At 38.0% G+C, this 18,358-nt stretch overlaps 3 protein-coding genes across 4 annotated transcripts; 2 read left to right on the top strand and 1 right to left on the bottom strand.

Annotated features, from left to right (window-relative positions):
- Window positions 1-367: 367 nt before the first annotated feature.
- tdo2a (tryptophan 2,3-dioxygenase a) lies at window positions 368-5,024 on the top strand. The gene is made up of 12 exons (XM_068326145.1): window positions 368-459; window positions 573-678; window positions 789-879; window positions 1,364-1,434; window positions 1,648-1,775; window positions 1,897-2,083; window positions 2,256-2,363; window positions 2,526-2,637; window positions 2,832-2,889; window positions 3,401-3,480; window positions 3,793-3,883; window positions 4,184-5,024. The coding sequence occupies exons 1-12, from the start codon at window positions 425-427 to the stop codon at window positions 4,335-4,337; spliced, it is 1,221 nt and encodes a 406-aa protein (XP_068182246.1). The 5' UTR covers window positions 368-424; the 3' UTR covers window positions 4,338-5,024.
- Window positions 5,011-11,130, bottom strand: ctso (cathepsin O). The gene is made up of 8 exons (XM_068326146.1): window positions 10,870-11,130; window positions 10,172-10,277; window positions 9,960-10,084; window positions 7,704-7,871; window positions 7,324-7,445; window positions 5,927-6,090; window positions 5,271-5,363; window positions 5,011-5,149 (listed from the first exon to the last, which is right to left on the bottom strand). The coding sequence occupies exons 1-8, from the start codon at window positions 11,071-11,073 to the stop codon at window positions 5,115-5,117; spliced, it is 1,017 nt and encodes a 338-aa protein (XP_068182247.1). The 5' UTR covers window positions 11,074-11,130; the 3' UTR covers window positions 5,011-5,114.
- A 779-nt stretch (window positions 11,131-11,909) lies between these two features.
- asb5a (ankyrin repeat and SOCS box containing 5a) lies at window positions 11,910-17,756 on the top strand. Of its 2 annotated transcripts, none has more exons than XM_068325908.1 (7): window positions 11,910-12,232; window positions 13,727-13,806; window positions 14,621-14,728; window positions 14,964-15,114; window positions 15,397-15,531; window positions 16,570-16,761; window positions 16,952-17,756. In XM_068325908.1, the coding sequence occupies exons 1-7, from the start codon at window positions 12,028-12,030 to the stop codon at window positions 17,077-17,079; spliced, it is 999 nt and encodes a 332-aa protein (XP_068182009.1). In that variant the 5' UTR covers window positions 11,910-12,027; the 3' UTR covers window positions 17,080-17,756. The 2 variants fall into 2 exon arrangements, with proteins under 2 accessions (XP_068182009.1, XP_068182010.1); XM_068325909.1 differs by lacking the exon at window positions 11,910-12,232 and adding an exon at window positions 12,833-13,200.
- Window positions 17,757-18,358: the final 602 nt, after the last annotated feature.

The raw sequence follows: 18,358 nt of genomic DNA on the forward strand, positions 1-18,358 counted from the left end.
AAATCCAACTGTTCTTATCCACGTTTACAAGTAAACAACCAAAAATAAACAATAAAAAAGCAACACTACTAATTAGTTTGTCTGAAACAGTAATTACACATTTAAATCTTTTTATGCTGAATACATTTGATATTCCTGTGGATGTGATGACTTCTATTAAAGCACATTTAATAGTTTTTTTTTCAATTTATTAGAAAAATATTGAGTGCACGAGAGAGACTAGACTGTTCTTTTAGAAGGTCAAAGTCCAAAAAGTGATTAAATCAATATGTTGCAAACAGAGGTGTGTCTAATGGTGATTACATACTCATGAGTGATTGGACGAGGTGAATCTTTAAATATCTGGATTGCCTTTAGAGCAGTTTGAGTAAATATTAGTGGAGAAAGAGGAATACATTATTTTGAAGACTGACTTGGACAAGTCATGAGTGGATGTCCATACTTTGAGAGGAGGCAATTGTATGTTTTAATTGTCACGTCAAATAGGGCTTTTATCCATTTATCCCTGCAATTTCATGAATAATTCTGATGAAATAACAAGTAACAAAAGGACTTCTGTGTTCACACTGCAGGTTTTTCAAAAACAAGCCTCCAACAACGGAAGAGAATGACAATGCTTCTCAGGCAGGGGTTAACAAGGCCAGTAAAGGAGGACTCATCTATGGAGACTACCTGCAGGTAGAACACAACACTTAAAACAAGCTGGTGTTGTTGCTTGACTTTTTTTATGGAATTTGAATTTATTTTTAAATTTGTGTGACTTGTATCATTTCTATCTCTTACTGTAGCTTGACAAAATAACGTCAGCCCAGTTGTTGCAGAGCGAACTAAAGGGGAATAAGATCCACGATGAGCACCTCTTTATTGTCACACATCAAGGTAAAACTATTTTATCAATGCTCCACGCTTAAAACTGTGAGTAACCAGCAACCAAGTTTCTTTTAACATGAACACTGATCAGCCATAATTTTTCAAAAAAAAATGTCATGAAAACATCTGGAGAATGACAGGAAGGTAGGAAAAAAGCAAGGGGACAACAAGTGGCCCGAGTGGGAATTTAATCTGAGTCACCTTCACATATATTACATGATTTTTGGTGGTGACAGGATGCCAAACAACCCAGGGATAACCCATACAGACATGGGGAGAAGATGCAAACACCACATTACTGAACCATTTTTGCTTTGGGAGGAGGTGCATTATTCCCAGCAAAGAACATTGCCTAAAACACTACACTGCCTCTGTTGCTTTAACTGTTAGAACTGACTAACTTTTTCAAATTGACATTTCTGCAGTTTATTCCCAAATGAATTGTTCGCTTTAAGTTATACTAAAAATAAACAATATGTGTGTCTTCTTGCAGCCTATGAACTGTGGTTTAAACAAATTTTGTTTGAACTTGACTCGGTGCGACACATCTTCATCAGTGGACATGTAAGTCTCATTTCTGAAGCCAAAAAATCTTTTCTTCGCTGTCGTGACTTCATTTTCTTATTCCTATTACTAAGTCCGAATCAAATTAACAGCAAAAGCTGCTCAAAATACGAGATCACAAATTATTGAAAAAAGAGTCAACGAGAACAATATTATATTCAGATCTAACCTTGTTAGGTTATTAAAGTATATCTAATCTACTGTTTTCTCTAGGTCAGAGATGAGCGCAATATGCTAAAAGTCAACACTCGCATCCACAGGATTGCAATGATCTTCAGACTTTTGGTTGACCAGTTTTCAGTCCTGGAAACAATGACAGCCTTGGACTTTTTTGACTTCAGGTAACATCATAAATAACTTTTTGTTGCTTTTAAGATATCACAAAAAAAATCTATACTGCTCTATCATAATATATTTTGTGTAGTTCACACATATGCTTACACAGACATGTTGGTTTTCTAGGAATTATTTGGCTCCAGCTTCTGGATTCCAAAGCCTCCAGTTTCGGATTCTGGAGAACAAAGTTGGGGTTCTAGACTTTCTGAGGGTTCCGTACAACAAACGGCATTACAAGGACAATTTCGAGGGTGAAGATAGCAAGACTCTGCTAGCCGCTGAACAGGAGCCGACACTGTTGAAACTTGTTGAGGTCGGTCTTATAACCCATCAAACACCTGCACATGGCTATTGATTTTAAACTTTAATCAGTTTTAATTAAAGAAGACGTTTCAACATTCTTTTTGCTGCATCTTGCTCCGTGTAAGCCCGTGTGTGGCTGAACAGGGTACAATGTGATTAAAACCTCAGGCTGTTCTTCTCAGGAATGGCTAGAGAGAACTCCTGGCTTGGAGGCGGATGGATTCAATTTCTGGGAAAGGCTGAGAATCAATATATTTGATGGGCTGAATCAGGAGGTGGAGAAAATTGAGGTAAGAGATGGCTTCAGCTGTCAGAGCAAACTTTCTCTGCTCCCCCCGGAGTGTACAGATGATTGACAGACACTGTATTTTTATTTGTGTGTGTGTGTGTGTGTGTGTGTGTGTGTGTGTGTGGGTTTATTTGGTGTGTTGTTGGGTTTTTTTTCCGACAAGAAAATGGAAGATTCGGAGGAGAAGGAGGAACTGATGGATGAGCTGGCTAAAAAGAAAGAGCAGTTCACTACTCTGTTTGATGAGAAGCATCACCAGCATCTCGTTAGCAAAGGTGAGAGATTCCTACAAAAGTCTTAGGAATGAATTTTGCATCATTATCCAGTTTGTTCTGGCTTCACGTGTCAAAGTGATTTCAGTTTGGCTCAACTATCTACTACTGATTTAGATTTTTTTGTGAATTTTAACAAAAAAATTGTTTAAAGGTGAAAATATTTACTTTAATATCATTTCAATGTTTCTCTCAAGGGGACAGGCGGCTCTCCTACAAGGCTCTCCAAGGGGCCCTTATGATCTACTTCTACAGGTGTGTTGTTTCTACCTAAAGTTGTCTTGTTAAACTCTACTGGCACAGTGTGCCTCTAGGTTATGTTTGCTGCAGATTCATATAGTCAAGAAGTTCTACACCTGAGAGCTGCATGGTATATGCACACACACTTTTACTGTGGAGCCAGCTGGGACTTTAAAGCTCTTGCTTGAGCCTCTCAGTGTCCTGAGGCAGGGATACTTATTTATTCTTCCTGCCTAAAATTTCCATGTCATAAGCAATCCTGTGAAAGCCTATCAACCACCCAGTTTTTGTGACATCTACAAGAGTAGCAGCTAAGACTCAATTGTGTGGCATTTTTTTAATGCGTGTGACAGTCTTTTTATGGCGGCAATAAATGTGAAAGTGATGGATAAAGCATGCAAACTACACTGCCGAGGTGGGCAAGTGATGGCACGCATTTTAAAATGCTATCAATATCGCCTGGACACATTTTCATACACTTGTAAAACACATCTTGAAATACTTAACATTTATTTTACCCTTTCAGAGAAGAGCCGAGGTTCCAGGTGCCTTTCCAGCTGCTCACATCCCTCATGGATATTGACACTCTCATGACAAAATGGAGATGTAAGTATTGAATCATCCCTGTCAGTTGGAGCACACGCAGACAAGAACAGAAAAATCTGGAGGAGAGGGAAAAAGAGGAAATTTCAACCAGAACTACTGCTATAAAAATGTAGCCCAAGGGCTGAGCTGGACAAATGGGAATTTACACTTTCACTTAGTTCAGGACCTCAGAATCAGACGAACATCATAATATCCTTCATAGTATTCCCATGAAATTTTTTTATTTATTTTTATCAGTTATACAGTATATCTCATTTCTTTCTTAGGAGCTAAAATACAGTCAAATGACCAAGGTTATCTCTTTTGCTTTAGATAACCATGTATGCATGGTGCATCGTATGATTGGCAACAAAGCCGGAACAGGGGGCTCATCTGGCTACCAGTACTTGAGATCCACTGTCAGGTATTGTATGCAATAAACTAATATGCCAATGAAAAACTTAATAGCACATGTATCCTCAGCATCTCAGATCTAATATTGGTAAGACCAGGCCACTGAAACTCTGTGCTTGACTAAATTAACCTGTGATATGGTCACACCACCCAAACCTTTACCAACTGTACTTCAATTTCAACAGACATAGAAGTTTTTCCTTCAGCATCCATTTAAGCATTTTTTTTGGCACAGTATAATTTCTAACACATCCAGATTTATTATTATTTATATAGTTAATAAAGAACAAATAATTTTCTTTACCTTTAGTGATCGTTACAAAGTGTTTGTGGATCTGTTCAACTTGGCAACATTTCTGGTACCACGCCACTGGGTGCCCAAGCTGAATCCCAGCGTTGATCGGTTCATCTTTACGGCTGAATGCTATGACAGCTCCTACTGCAGCAGCGACGACTCAGACTGAGGAACATCCCGGTCTTTGTTTCATGAACCCTTTCTTTCATATTGTACCATGCAGCGGTAGATCCATTGTACACCTACAAAATTTTTGACTATTTAGTGAGCTCTCATCTGTCGAACTAAAAACATACAAAATGTCATTTAATCACATCTCAAAGAGAAGAAAAAAGTGATTCATGAGTCAAGCAGAAAGCTGTGACTCTATTTTGCTCTAATCTGTAAAGTTGACTGATAATACACTGTAAAGCAGATGGTGAGACTGGCTAAGATGTATTTTAACGTAATTATGGACCATCTAAAACTTGTAAAGCATAGAGAACTCTATTTTAGTCATAATAACTGTATATATTGTGAATAATGTAGTCATGTAGTATATTATTATAAAAACTGCTGTAAAATGTATTTTATTTATTTAAGCTTTAATTAATGTGATTCCTGTTTAGATTTAAGATGTAGCACCTTTAACACCTATCTTATATTTATATGTAACAGGATGTGTTCTTTGCATCGAGCAAGCATTCTTATCGTTTTAGTCTTGGAAGTGTTGTGTGTGTGTGTGCGTGTGTGTGTGTGTGTGTGTTTGTGTTGATTGCTCAAGCAAGATCCAACATTCATCGGCATATAAAGTGATTTATTTTGTTTAAGTGATGTAACATTGTGACATTTTAATAAAAAAAAATATTTAAAGTAACGCTTGAGGACAAAACAGATGATATCAATTTTGGCAACAATGAACACACACACACACACAATGACAGAAGGAAAAGCACACAAAACCTTGTCAAAGGAAAACTGCAGCCACAGAATCTGCAATACCTGGGAAGAGAGAAAAAGGACATTTTATTGTAGCCTGAGGGGACATTGGGCACTGCCACACAGACACCGAACTACAAGGAGATATGAACATGAAGTCACAAGAGACAACAATCATACTTACCACAAACATTTCCACCTATTTTTATATAAACATAACCCTCGTTCCCCCACGAGGTTCCCCAGCTGTTCTGTACAATCCAGTATGGGATACTGCCTAAAATAGAGAACACTTCAAGGTTTTAGGATCAAGTACTGTTATTGTGTGGATGTACATGCCTGTACACACATGCAGCTGGAACCACTTCAGACTGTTACATAATCCTTGTGTAATACTCAAGAAAACTCAATAAGTAATTTTAAGAAATGTGAAGTATGGATGTGCGAGAACAATGTCAAGAAATATGCTGAAGTAGTTGTGATAACCTCCTGACAATAGATTTAGAACTGCTATTAATGTTTAAAAAAATACTTCTGTGTGAATTATGTCTGTCTCAATAACTCCAACTTCATTTATTAGCTTAAACTATATTATCTTTATTATTTTTGGGATCAATAATATGCTTAATGGGTTCATTTCCTTTTAGCACATGGACCCTGCTCTTCTTGCAGCTGACACTTTTGTTAATAAGGAAAGTGCAGCTTTATCCTGAATTCACAGGCCTGGGTTTGCAGAACATCTAATCTAAAAAAGTTTGAAACCAAGTCTAAAATGAAACATCCCAGCTTTCCTTCTTGATTCATGATTTCATCTCTTGCCAGTGTAGCAGTATTATATACCAGCAGTGTTGTATCCAACAATCAGCACAGCATGGTTAGAGTGTCGGCTGGAGCAGTGGTGCTGGATTATACCACCCTGGTAATCCTGCCAGCTGACAGCATCCACGATGACACTCAGGGGACCGTGCTCAAACAGCTGATCCATCATTGCCTTCTCTTTACCACTGGAAGAAAAACAAACTTTATTCTTGGGGCGGCAACACAAGTCTTGTGATTACACTGTTTTCTGTGTTATTATTACAACTATAACATTAGGTCTCAGCAGTGTGAAATGTATTAGGATACACACAGTATGGAGGTTATTATTGAATTCCACAGTGGCACACTTTTCACTCTACTCGCTTCCTTATCAGACTAATTCAACCAGTGAATTAATTTCTGGTCAACTAATGTCTCTTTCCTCATTCTATTTGCTGCACATACGCAGCAGCCTTCTGTCGCCACATCTTGTCCTTTCGCCGGTTGATTCACTCGAGATAACTGTGGTGTCGCGCTCATGAAATATTATCCATGAAGTCTGTGCCAAATTCAAACAACAGCAGTGCACCGAACAGTCATTGTTCATCCTGTGTGCTGAGCTGAGTTCTTGTTTGGCTGAAACTTTACGATATTGTTTTTCTTATGCTGTGCTGCATTTAAGATATGGCTTAGAGGCCCATTAAGCACAAGGCTGTTGTCCCCATAACCCATGTGTAAGAACCGCAGCAGTAACTACATTCAGCAGCTTCATATGACCAACGATCCAGCACTCTTGACATTTTTTACAATGTCTATAGGTTTACGCTGGACAGGTTTTGTTTTTTGGGTAATATGACAATGTCATATTCACTTCACCTCAAATTGAGTATTTCCAATACTGGAAAAATTCAATTTGAGGTGAAGTACACATACCTACACCAGACCACATGGAAATATGGTATACTTCAAACGTGTGTGTGTCTGTGAGCAAAACTGAAGCTCGAATGTTGCTAAAACTGAAAAAATGGAAAAATCAAGTACACCAGCTGAAAGACGCCCATTTTTAGGGCCTCAACAAAGCTAATGTTGAAATTTGCTAAGATGGGGAAACCCTGTCGTAGGGGCCATAATACTGCAGCTTCACTGTGTTTTACTTTTAGACTATGTTTAAAAGTAAGAAATTGAAATCTCATCTAAAAATGTAAAATGGCCATACGTACATATTCAGTTTTATTACATCATGAATGCTACTTTGACCAAAACCCTTAGCCTAGCTGCGTTTCTTCATACTACCGATCAACCCATGTGTTGACACAGCAAACACTGTCACAAAGCAAAGCCGACCTACTTTTCTATGTCCTTGATACTTGATATGAAAACAACACATTATTCTGCATGAGTCACGGTTCAAAAACAACTTGAAAAAATATTATTTTTACCTGAAGTCATATGCAGTATAATTTTTTAATGGAAAGCCGCCATGTGACTGGGAGAAAAAATGGCAGAGTCCTGTCTTGGCCTTGTAGGGATATTCCTCTTCAGGCACCAATTTCATTCTGGTCTAAAAAAAATCTCAATAAGAAATTTAAGTATTCATTCATCATCTTTATGAAATGTTTGAATGTAGACAACAATCATGTTCTGCTTTGTGCCACTACTTATTTCTTATCAAAATGTCAGTTTGATCTTATTTAACATATTTAATTTAATGCATGTAATAAATCTCACAGAAGTCTCTTCTGTCATTCAGTCACTTGAAGAGCAAATAAATCATTTGGTAACATCAAATAAAGGCTACTACTGTAAAACATTAACATACTTGCTTTAACCAACTCAAAGTCTGGACTGTAGAGCCTCCACTGCAGCCTTTACTTTGGTAAGAACAGTCTAGAACCTGCTGCACACTGAATTCCACCAACTGCGAGCTGTCAATGGCGTGGACGGACTGAATGGCATGAACCACACTAAAAGCCCAACAGCCCCCACACTGCAAAAATGAAATTAATAATGATCATGAAAAACAAAACTGTGAGGCTTGCCCTGTCAGAGTGAACTGTGACAAATTGCTTTCTGCTGCCATCTACTGTCTGAAACACCTCAGGTATACAAATTATTTTTCAATTCAAGATCTCAAAATGATGTAACACAAGACAACATGTCAGGATAAATTATAGAAGATTGCTTTAAGGCTGAAGATAAAATCAAAGGGATAAACAACTCTTGAAAAGAAATCTTTCAGGTATTGCATTAAGCATTAAAACTGCAGATCATTTGTAATACTGTATTTCGATAGTTACTCTTACACTTCATTTTTTAAATAATTACATCGCGTTCCCGAGACAGGTCATTTTAGAGACCAAGTATTTCATTATATATGAGTGCTCTTTTTCCTTTCAGCATAACATCTCCACAGGCAATCTCACTCCTGACTGGTGGTATGCTTGCTCAGCATCATTCCCCACTAATTTGATAAAAACCTGAGTGCTTGGTGTAAAAATCCAATATTTTGTTGCTCTCTACAGTTCCACAGCTTAAGATCAATACAGAAACCAAAATGAGTTATTATTGCTTGGACTGGAGATAAGTACAAGAGATATTAAGGAAAAAAAACTGTTCTTCTGTTTCATAAAAGTGGAATCAAGATATGAGAAAACTGTATCAAAAAGAATTGGAGACATGAGAGTGGCTTGAGATTTTGGATCTTTGCGTGTTGCTGCTTTTTATTTCTAGTCTAACCATCCTCGAGTCTGTTGTTGAACAACCAGAGATAACGAAATCTGGGAAGAAAACCTGCAACATAGCAGATCGGTGGGTGAGGGTGGTATCGTACAGACTCTCCCTGGAGTGGTAAGCCTTACTTGAACTCCAGTGAAATACATGTTGCTGTATCGGCTTTAGCTTGTATAGGCCTGTAGGATAGCAGTGTTACAGTGAAAATATCATCCCCAGTGGCAAATTGCCTAACTATAGACATAAGGGACAAAAGCAGTCGACAGTGAACTTTCAGAGAAGACAAGCTAGAGCTCCATCTCACTAACCTTCACTCCCTCTGTCTGGTCCCCAGACTCCTCTCTCTCTCTCAGCAAAAGGCACATGTAATAGATTGGTTTATCATTTTTCTATCTGCTTTTCCAAGAGTTATTAAAGCCCCCACTCCCCCACTCAAAAAAGGAATTTGTTTTCCGGCACTTCCCTTGGATGTTTTTCCATCACCATGCACAAGGGTGCATGTGTGAAAACCGACTCCAGTGGGGATGTTTTCAAATTTATCTGCTCAAAGGGGAAAGAGTTCCTGGTTCACCTTATATCTGATTGTGATGTGCACATCCAATCACAATTTTGTTACATCACAACAGGCTACCAATTGCATTCTACAGACTGAACAGACTGCTATGGTGAAGAGGGACGCATTAAACTTTTTAAATGAGCAACACCTGAATATCTTTTATTCAAGATTTTTCCATACAAGAAAGGACACTGCAGCTTCTTACTTTGTGTGGCAATTTAACATTGTTTTGTTCGTCATCGAATGGTTCAACGTGGTATATCTCTGTTTACAGACCACATGTTCTTGTAAGACTATAAAGGATCAGCTGACTTAGAATGAAAGTCTGAAATTCTTGTGACCTTTCACCCTCAACACAAAGCCGAAGAAAGCCAAGGACTATCTGAGGCAGAAGAAGATAAGGCGTGTTTCTGTCAGCCATCACAGCACTGATAAAGATCAAACTGAAAGAGAGATCAGGATCATCGAAGGATTGATTGAGAAAGAAAACCAGAAGAAATGATAACTTCTCCCCTCAGGTTGGCTCACAATGTTATATTTTGACCTCAATTTTTCACAAAGTTGTTGACAACGTCTTAAAATATTTTCTTCCTAGAGAAACCCTTGAAATCCATTTTATCCTTTCAATTGAGGCTTGGGAATCTTTCGCTGGACATCATACAATAGACACTTTTACATTTAAATCTATATTCATACAGATATTTCTGAATGCCTTTCAACTGTGACTGTGTTCCTACAGCAGATGCTTACCTACACAGAATATTTACCTGCTATTGGTGCAAAACTTACTGCTTTTTGGTCCTGTACTGGTGCCACAACTCCTCGGTCCCTCCAGTCAAATGAAGCAGGGAGCACCTTAGCCTTCAGTCCAGAGAACAGAGGAGCTCGGTCAGCGCTCGCTTGCAGGTAGAGATCTTTTGAATAGCAGATACAATTTTAAGTGTTTTAAGTTTCACTGGGAGCAATGGTTAACTATAGTATGCGCCAGAACCTTGGTTTACCTCTGAATTCCTGCTGTGAGAGGTCAGAGAACTGGTTGATACCATACTTTGCAGACTCCGGTGTTGAGGAGAAAGAATTCAGGTACGCCTGACGCTTTTTAGCATCCTGAAAAAAAAAAAAATAATGCACACGACAATTTATGCTTGCAATTGCTTATTGAAATGACAGAACATTTTATATTTAAATGCATTTTTGTAATTCTCACACTAAACTTCTTTTAATAAAGAGGGTAGACAATTTAGAGCCTGCAGCACTCAGTAAAAGAAGCATTATTGATTATATTTGAGGAAAAAGTTGTAAAATCTGCTGCACTGTTTCTACTCTTCCAGATTTATTGGTTTTATTTCAAACAGCTGATAAATAGATTATTTGGAATTAAAACTAATATACAAAGAGGGTTGAATAATTTTCCTTCCGAACTAATAACTAAAGTAAAGGACCAGAACAGCATGAGGATAAATGTTGATATGAACGTAGCACAAAAGCAGACTTGATACCAAACTAACCGGAAGTGAGGGTTAGCTAACATTAGCTTGTTATTCATCTTGACATTTTAAAGCGCAACTAACTTTACGTAGTTTCAGTATATTTTATCATTGCTGTGACGTCAGTAGATACTTATATACAGTATTAAAAAAAATATATATATATAAGTTCGTTTTGTAATTCAGTCTCGCCATTTGTGTTTATCTCATACCTGAAAATAGAGAAGACGACGTTTGAGTTCTTCGCTGTTGACTTCATCGGTGCGGAGATAAATTTCTCTGAACGCCTCGAAATCAACGTTAGAGTCATTAAACTTTGTCCGAGTGCTATTCCGGGTCAGGTTTTGGCAGCAAAATAAAGCAACGAACGTGGAAAGGGTGGTTATAACAGTTAAAAAGGCAAAGTAGAAAGTCATTTCATTGGAAACTTACTGTCCAAATTCACTAATTCAAAACACAACACAAAGAACAAGTGTCTAGTGGATAGAGTCATCGAGTGCGCATGCGCAGCGAGCAAGAGGCGTTACCTTGGAAACAGAAAGTGAAACTCGTTCACAAGACTTTTTTCGCGTACACGTGCGTGAGTAAATTAAACATTTTAGAAAATGGAATTAAAAATGGAAAGGAAACCCAAATTTATTCTCTGCAATGTCGCTATGAAAGTCGGTTGACATAAATTTTGAACAGTTTTGTGATTTTTTTTTTAATTGTGTGATTTTTTTTAAAAAGATTTTTGAATTATTTATTAACTATATTTGTATCTCATTTAATCTGTAAATCCAACCATAACTCAAACAGAGCACCAATACAAATCTTCACCAATACGACTTACAAAAATATGTTTTTTATCTCTTAATTACATAGGTTTTATTATACATTTAAAGATTTTTGAATTATTTATTAACTATATTTGTATCTCATTTAATCTGTAAATCCAACCATAACTCAAACAGAGCACCAATATAAATCTTCACCAATACGACTTGCAAAAATATGTTTTTTATCTCTTAATTACATAGGTTTTATTATACATTCACATGTACGATAAAACCTATGTACTGTAATTTAGAGATAGGTTTTATCTTACATTCACATGTCACATTTGAGACTGGAACGTGTACCACTGTGTATAAAATTGACAACTGTATATCAATTCATATAACTTCTGAAAACACACCCACACACATACTAAAATAGTTGCTCTAAGACACAGTAGCAGCTGCAGAGCATTTTTTCCAGACTGTGCTTTGTCAGGATCAGCCAACCCGTCAGTACACTGGGAGAAAAGTAGGCTACTCTTGTGCTTTTTGGAGTGGCATCTGATCCTCCCTTCATCATAACCATAGCTCTTCTATTTCGTGCCGGAGGAAATGTCAGAGCCAACAGGGGAACTCACCAACAAGCCCTTTGCGGCCCAGTTGTCCAATGTTTACTTCAGCATCTTGGCCCTGTTCTGCTTCAAACTCTTTGTTAAGATTTCTCTCAACTTGCTGGCGTACTTCTACATTGTTCGTGGGAACCGTAAAGAAGCAGCCAGGATATCAGCAGAGTTCTATGATTACGGTCAACAACATAGTAAGTACTCCAAGAAAGTCATAAAATACCTTAAAACTGTTGTTTTTTTTACTTCAAGTGTCTTTATTCCACACGCTGTGTCTTTTCAAACATACACATCTGTGTGTTTAAGGTGGATTTAATTTAATATGCAGCCACAAGAACGACGTGTTTATTCTAAACCCCATATCAAACACCTCAGGCTTATAAGGTCATGAATAAAAGTGCTAATATTTTATGCTGCAACCATGTTTACATGTTTTCCACTGACGCCCACCTACACACATGCTCACAATTTCCATGTTTACAAATGAGCTATAAATACTGCACAGCTAGTCCAAAGAATATAAGATCCAGTGACTGTATTCATTCCAATATATATTGTCAACATAATTAATTCAACTGTTCTTTAATTAGCTGAATAGCTCATTATAAATCCTGAACTGTGTATCCATTATTAAATGAAGACACTCTACTGGCAGCTCTTTTTCTTGAGAATATTAATAGTACCCAGTCATGATACCCCCCCCCCACCCCTCCCTCATACCTCACCCCCACCATGCCCCAGTTTCCATCCCCAGCTATGCAGTGAACCCTCTCACACTCAGACAGCAAGCAAAACAACACAGGGGAAAGAGACACGCGGCAACAAACTAATCTATATCTATCTTTCAAGGGGATGTTACATTTAAAGTGGACTAACTTCATGGAATACTAATTAGTCAAGCTTGCAGTATTAGTCACAGCCTTGTAGATATGGTCTTATTTGTTCCAAGAGATCGACCTGGTGTCTCCAACTGGGTGTTTTATGTCTGTAGTTTAAATTAATGTCAGTCAAGAAAAATAAGCTGCATGAATAGATGAGCATGAATCTGATTAAAGATGTTAGGTCTATTAGTATCCATCTATTCTGATTAAAATGGTCAAAGATGAGAATGATGATGACGACTTCTGGAACGCAGCGGCTGTTGTTCTGGATATTGACTCAGGTTTGCTCAGACAGTTCTTTTTTTAAAAATTTTTTTATTTGATATTTATTGATTTTAGTTTAAGTTACGTTGTTTGCATCCAACAGTCACATCCAATCGATCAAGTTCATTTTAATGAGTGTGAATATCCTGAGTTTACTGCATGAGGACTTTTCGAGCATTGTCATCAAATATGCTGACCATGCACTGATTCCTTGGGAGAAGAATGACAAGACATGGAGCAAATGTGGATATATATGACTTTTATTTTAAAATCAAGTTTAGGGTTGGGTTTCCATGAAGTAGCTGCAAATTGAGGATAGAGGTTGATAAATAAACAATATGTGAAAGAAAATGTGGGTTTAAATAAAATAAGCTTTGTTTTTAAAGGTACAAAATGCTTGCTTTTCATTTCTTATTTCAGTCACTTTATAACTAATTATTCTACAAAATAAAAGTAGTTGAGAATTTGAAGTTTGGCTGCTGTTGCAATGATTACAAATGGCTGTGGATGAGAGCAGGAGCTGAAATGTTATTCTCACTGCAGGATCCTGGGCAGACCGCTCCCCCCTCCATGATGCTGCGAGTCAGGGTCGCCTTCTGGCTCTGAGGACTCTCATTTTACAGGTGAAGAGAACACAATCCCCTGGGAGAGTCATGTGTATCCTCTCATCTGTACACATGAGGCTGTGTTTTCTGTCCCCTTGGGCAATTTTATCAGTGCCTCTGCAGACGCCTGGTTCTGATGTGAAAGGAAAAATAGCTTTTCAGCAATAGCAGGAACAATATCTGCAGTTTCTTTTGTTCTCAATATTATTTTTACAATTTCCACAGTTAGGTCAAGACTTCAGTAATCTTAATCTCTCTCTTTTCAAATGGGAATGATGTTGTACAGCCAGAGGAACATGACATTGTGTGATAAGGTTTCTATTTTATGGGGGCACATCTTTGCTGTTTAAACTCAGGAGGCCATAGATTGGTAATATACCAACTGTCTGCAACATGAATTACAAACAGGAGACATCTGGCTATTAATGAGAAATGATGTCGGTTAGACCGATGAGTCGGTGGTAATCAGACATGAAGGCAACAATCCGTTGTTCTTAACAGATAAGCTCAAGGTAAAGCAGTGAAACGATTGCAGTGTTTTACACGGTGATTTATTTGCTCATTACCAGACCTCTGTTGATTGCTTGTGTTAATTAGCAAATAACAAATGTGACTGCTGTAGCGTGTCAGCTATGAACGACTGTATCTGAAATATGGAGCTGATATGCTTTATTGATCACCTGACAGTTCTGAGGTTAGACAAAGGTCACATACAAGATCAATAAATCATCAAACCAATGCCAGAAATATGGCAGCTATGAATGCGAATGAAAATGATTTAAATTCTATGGCCTTGTTTCCCAATATTTGCCGTTTCTGTGGCTGTTTCCAGGGTCATAATGTGAACGTTCTGACCATAGACCACGTGACACCCCTTCACGAAGCCTGTGTTGGAGACCACGTCGCTTGTGCTAGAGCTCTCATTGATGCAGGAGCCAACGTAAGTCCTGCAGTAGCCTCTAATGCTGCAAGCCTGTGCAGGTCAAATGTCACTTTACCAGCTAAGAAAATCTGGGTTGTGGTAATAAATGAGCGATGCGCTGATCTCCTTATAGTCACTGCAGAGCAATTAATTTGTTCCCTATTCAACCCCCCCAGGCTGTTGCTATTTGTCATCTTGCATGGTTAAAAACAACGACTAAAAATAACAATTAAAAAAGAAAATGTTGCTACAGGTCAATGCTTCAACAATTGATGGCATCACACCTCTGTTCAACGCCTGTACAGTAGGCAGCGTGTCATGCACTGAAATTCTTTTGGAAAACGGTGCAAGCCCCCAGGGCCTTGTGTACCATCCTTCACCGATGCATGAAGCTACAAGCAAAGGTACACAATGACATCACAGTCTCACAAGAAGCATCAGTAGCTGTTTTATCTTTTTTTTTTCTGCCACAACTCTGTATCTGATACTTATTTATTTGCTTGTTTGTGTGTTTATTTGCTTAAAATATATAATAAAATGATTTTCTCCAAATTACAGCCCATTCTACACCTGCTCTCTGAAAACAAAACCAAAAAAAAGTGCTAACACGACCCAAGCAGACAGCTTGGTTAAATGTCTCTCGTTGCCACTTACAGATGACTATCTTCATGCTCCATTACTTCCAGGTCATTACGGTTGTGTAGAAGCCCTGGTGACTTGGGGGGCAGACGTGGACATGGACATCCCTCACCTGGGCACGGCTCTCTATACGGCCTGCGTCTGTCAGGAACTGGAGTGTGCCAGGAAGCTCCTGAGGGAAGGTCAGCTGGTAACACAGCGATGATCTTTATAGCTTTTCTTGGACAAGCACATGTCCTATATGAACATATGCCTGCAGATACACTTGTGCACTTATCATAGAGCAGGGGTGTCAAACTCAGTTTCACCGAGGGCCACATCAGCATAATAGTTGTCCTCAAAGGGTCAGATGTAACTTATAAATGTATGACTAATTGTAACTTAGTGTAAAGTAAAAGAAATGTAATTACTCATTAATGTTAAATAACTATGAATTTATTACTTATTCAAGTTACAAACATTAAAGTTGCACAGAAACAACATATTTGTTTGTTTCTTTGTTATAACATAATCGGGTTATGAAACCCACAGAACTCCATCAATCAAGGATCAAACTATCCAATGAATAAAGAAAAATTACATCAAACACATTTTATCATACACAGAACAGAAAATAAGCACAAAGTATTTTGACCCTGAAACAAATGTTCAGTAACATATTTGTGTCTTTATATTGATGTATTTGCAGCAGTCCTGATGAAATAATTGGAAATGACACAACAGGCATAGCAGCAATAAAATAATTTATTGCATACTAATCATACAAATATGCAGCGGTAAACACCAGCGGTAGATGTTATAGTCTGTCACTTTCTTTTCTGACCTGCTAAAGTCTCTCTCTAGAGATCCTGTAAGAACAGTTTAATTTGAGGATGGAGCAGCGCAGCAGTCACATGTAGCCTGCAGCTGACTGATCATATATTTAAAGCTATTTAAGTCTCACATTGCACATTGCCCTCTTGATTGAAAGTAAGACATTCACATAATTCCTCCCTGGGATGTTAAAGGACATTTCTTGGAATAGTAGAAAAGTGGTGGGAAGACAAGGGCGGCTGAGGTGAGCCAGGTACTTAAAATGCACAACGAATAAGAAAACGTATCTCCTGGAGTGCAACGAACAAGACGTATTGATTATATTAACAGTGGACCTATTTGACTTTGAAGTTTTTCCAACTGGATAGTGTCTTCATCTTTTTCTTTTTTTACTATCTTGTGTGCAGGAGCAAACGTGCAGAAAGGCAAATCTCTGGATTCACCCTTACATGCTGCTGCAGAAAAAGACTGCACAGCTGTGGTGAAGCTGCTGCTGGACTTTGGTGCAGACGTTAATGCAAGAAACACAGAGTTCCAGAGGCCTGTAGATGTGGCTCCACCTAGCAGTCTAACAGAGGGCTTTCTACTGTTCTATGAAGGTACAAGGACAGTGAACTTGTATTTACATGCACCTTCATATATACTGTGGTCACATTCATGCAATGTCGTTGCTTCTATGCTTGTGGGTTGACCTCTCGAAAAGTTCTGTCCTACCCAATGCACTTTTGTGTAAGTAGTTTCCTGGAACCAGCATAGATAATCATTGACTTCTTTTTCTTTTTCTTATAGCGACACCACGACTGTTGAGCCAGCTTTGTCGTCACTGTATAAGGAACTGCGTTGGTCGTGACAGACTCCATCTTCTATCCCAACTTCCTCTGCCCTACAGACTCAAGAGCTTCCTGCAGTACCAGTGATTGGCAGATCAATCAAACTATGTCAAAATGGGATATAAAGGAAGGATCCCTTGACGCAAAGACCACAGTGAATGCATAAACTCACCGCACCTTTAATGTAGGTTGAGGCCTAGATTTCCCTGAACACATTGTAGTTTAGGAATATTAGACATAGAATACTAAATGCATTTCATGTTTGTTATACTTAAAAGTGGCCTTACTAGTTTCAATAACAATAGAGTGATGCACTTTGAAATCATTACATGAGTTAAATTGTTATGAAATATATAATTGTATTTATAGTGAGTCATTTGATATGTGTGGAAAGCACTGCACACAACTAGATGATTAAATTGTTTTGAAAACTGGGGCATTCCAAAATATGTTTTCTTTGTACACATCCAGGCGGTGTTGAAAATTAATAGTTGCCTACGCAGTAGGCAAGTTATTTTAAAAAAAAGCATGGACAACATAAACTCAGATTACTAAATGAAGAAAAATAGCCGAGGCCGGCCTCTTTAAAATGGAACATGAGTGGGACAATGCCAAACACAAGGGAATAAATAAAGCTGCTTTGGTCTTATGAACATTTACCTGAAGGAAGCATGGGTGGAATAATATTCCATAGCATTATGCTTAATTTTAATCACCTGATTGTAAAGGAAACAAAAGTAATTATTCTCCTTCTATACAAAAGACTAAATGTGCTACAATTCAAATTTTTAAAAAAACAAACTATTAATATAACTGTCCTGTAGGGGGCAGCAAAACACCACAATTTGGATTTCATGTGATCCTGTAGATTCGATTCGTAAGAATGTACGTATGTGTGTGAAGATACAGACTAATATTCGTAAGTTAATTCATGCTTATTTCATGTTAAAGTGTATAGAGTTAGAAATACTATATGATTCGTCTTCTGACGGACGAGCTCTTTCGACAATTTCCGTCACCATTCGGGTTCCTGGAAGCGTGCGTGAGCGCGCTCCTGACGATGTACACCACGTGCATTTCATAGTGCGTTACCATGACGACATTAATTGTAGAACAGCACACATTATAGTGACATCTACACTTCTATTTGTTATTAGTATTGTTATTGTTTGTTATTAGTAAAATGTGATGTTCTGTAAAGGTGGATGCGGATCTAGTTTTCATATAGATATAAATCATTATTTAAAGAAGCATGAAATCAGGTTGAAACAATCTGCTCAGGTACATCTTGGTGCAGTGGGATGCCTCTATCTTATTTCTCATTATGGGACACAACAGTCAGTAGCAAAACATACAGACTTATAGG

Source organism: Antennarius striatus, chromosome 10, assembly GCF_040054535.1.
Source record: "Antennarius striatus isolate MH-2024 chromosome 10, ASM4005453v1, whole genome shotgun sequence".
Classification (NCBI taxonomy): Eukaryota; Metazoa; Chordata; class Actinopteri; order Lophiiformes; family Antennariidae; genus Antennarius; species Antennarius striatus.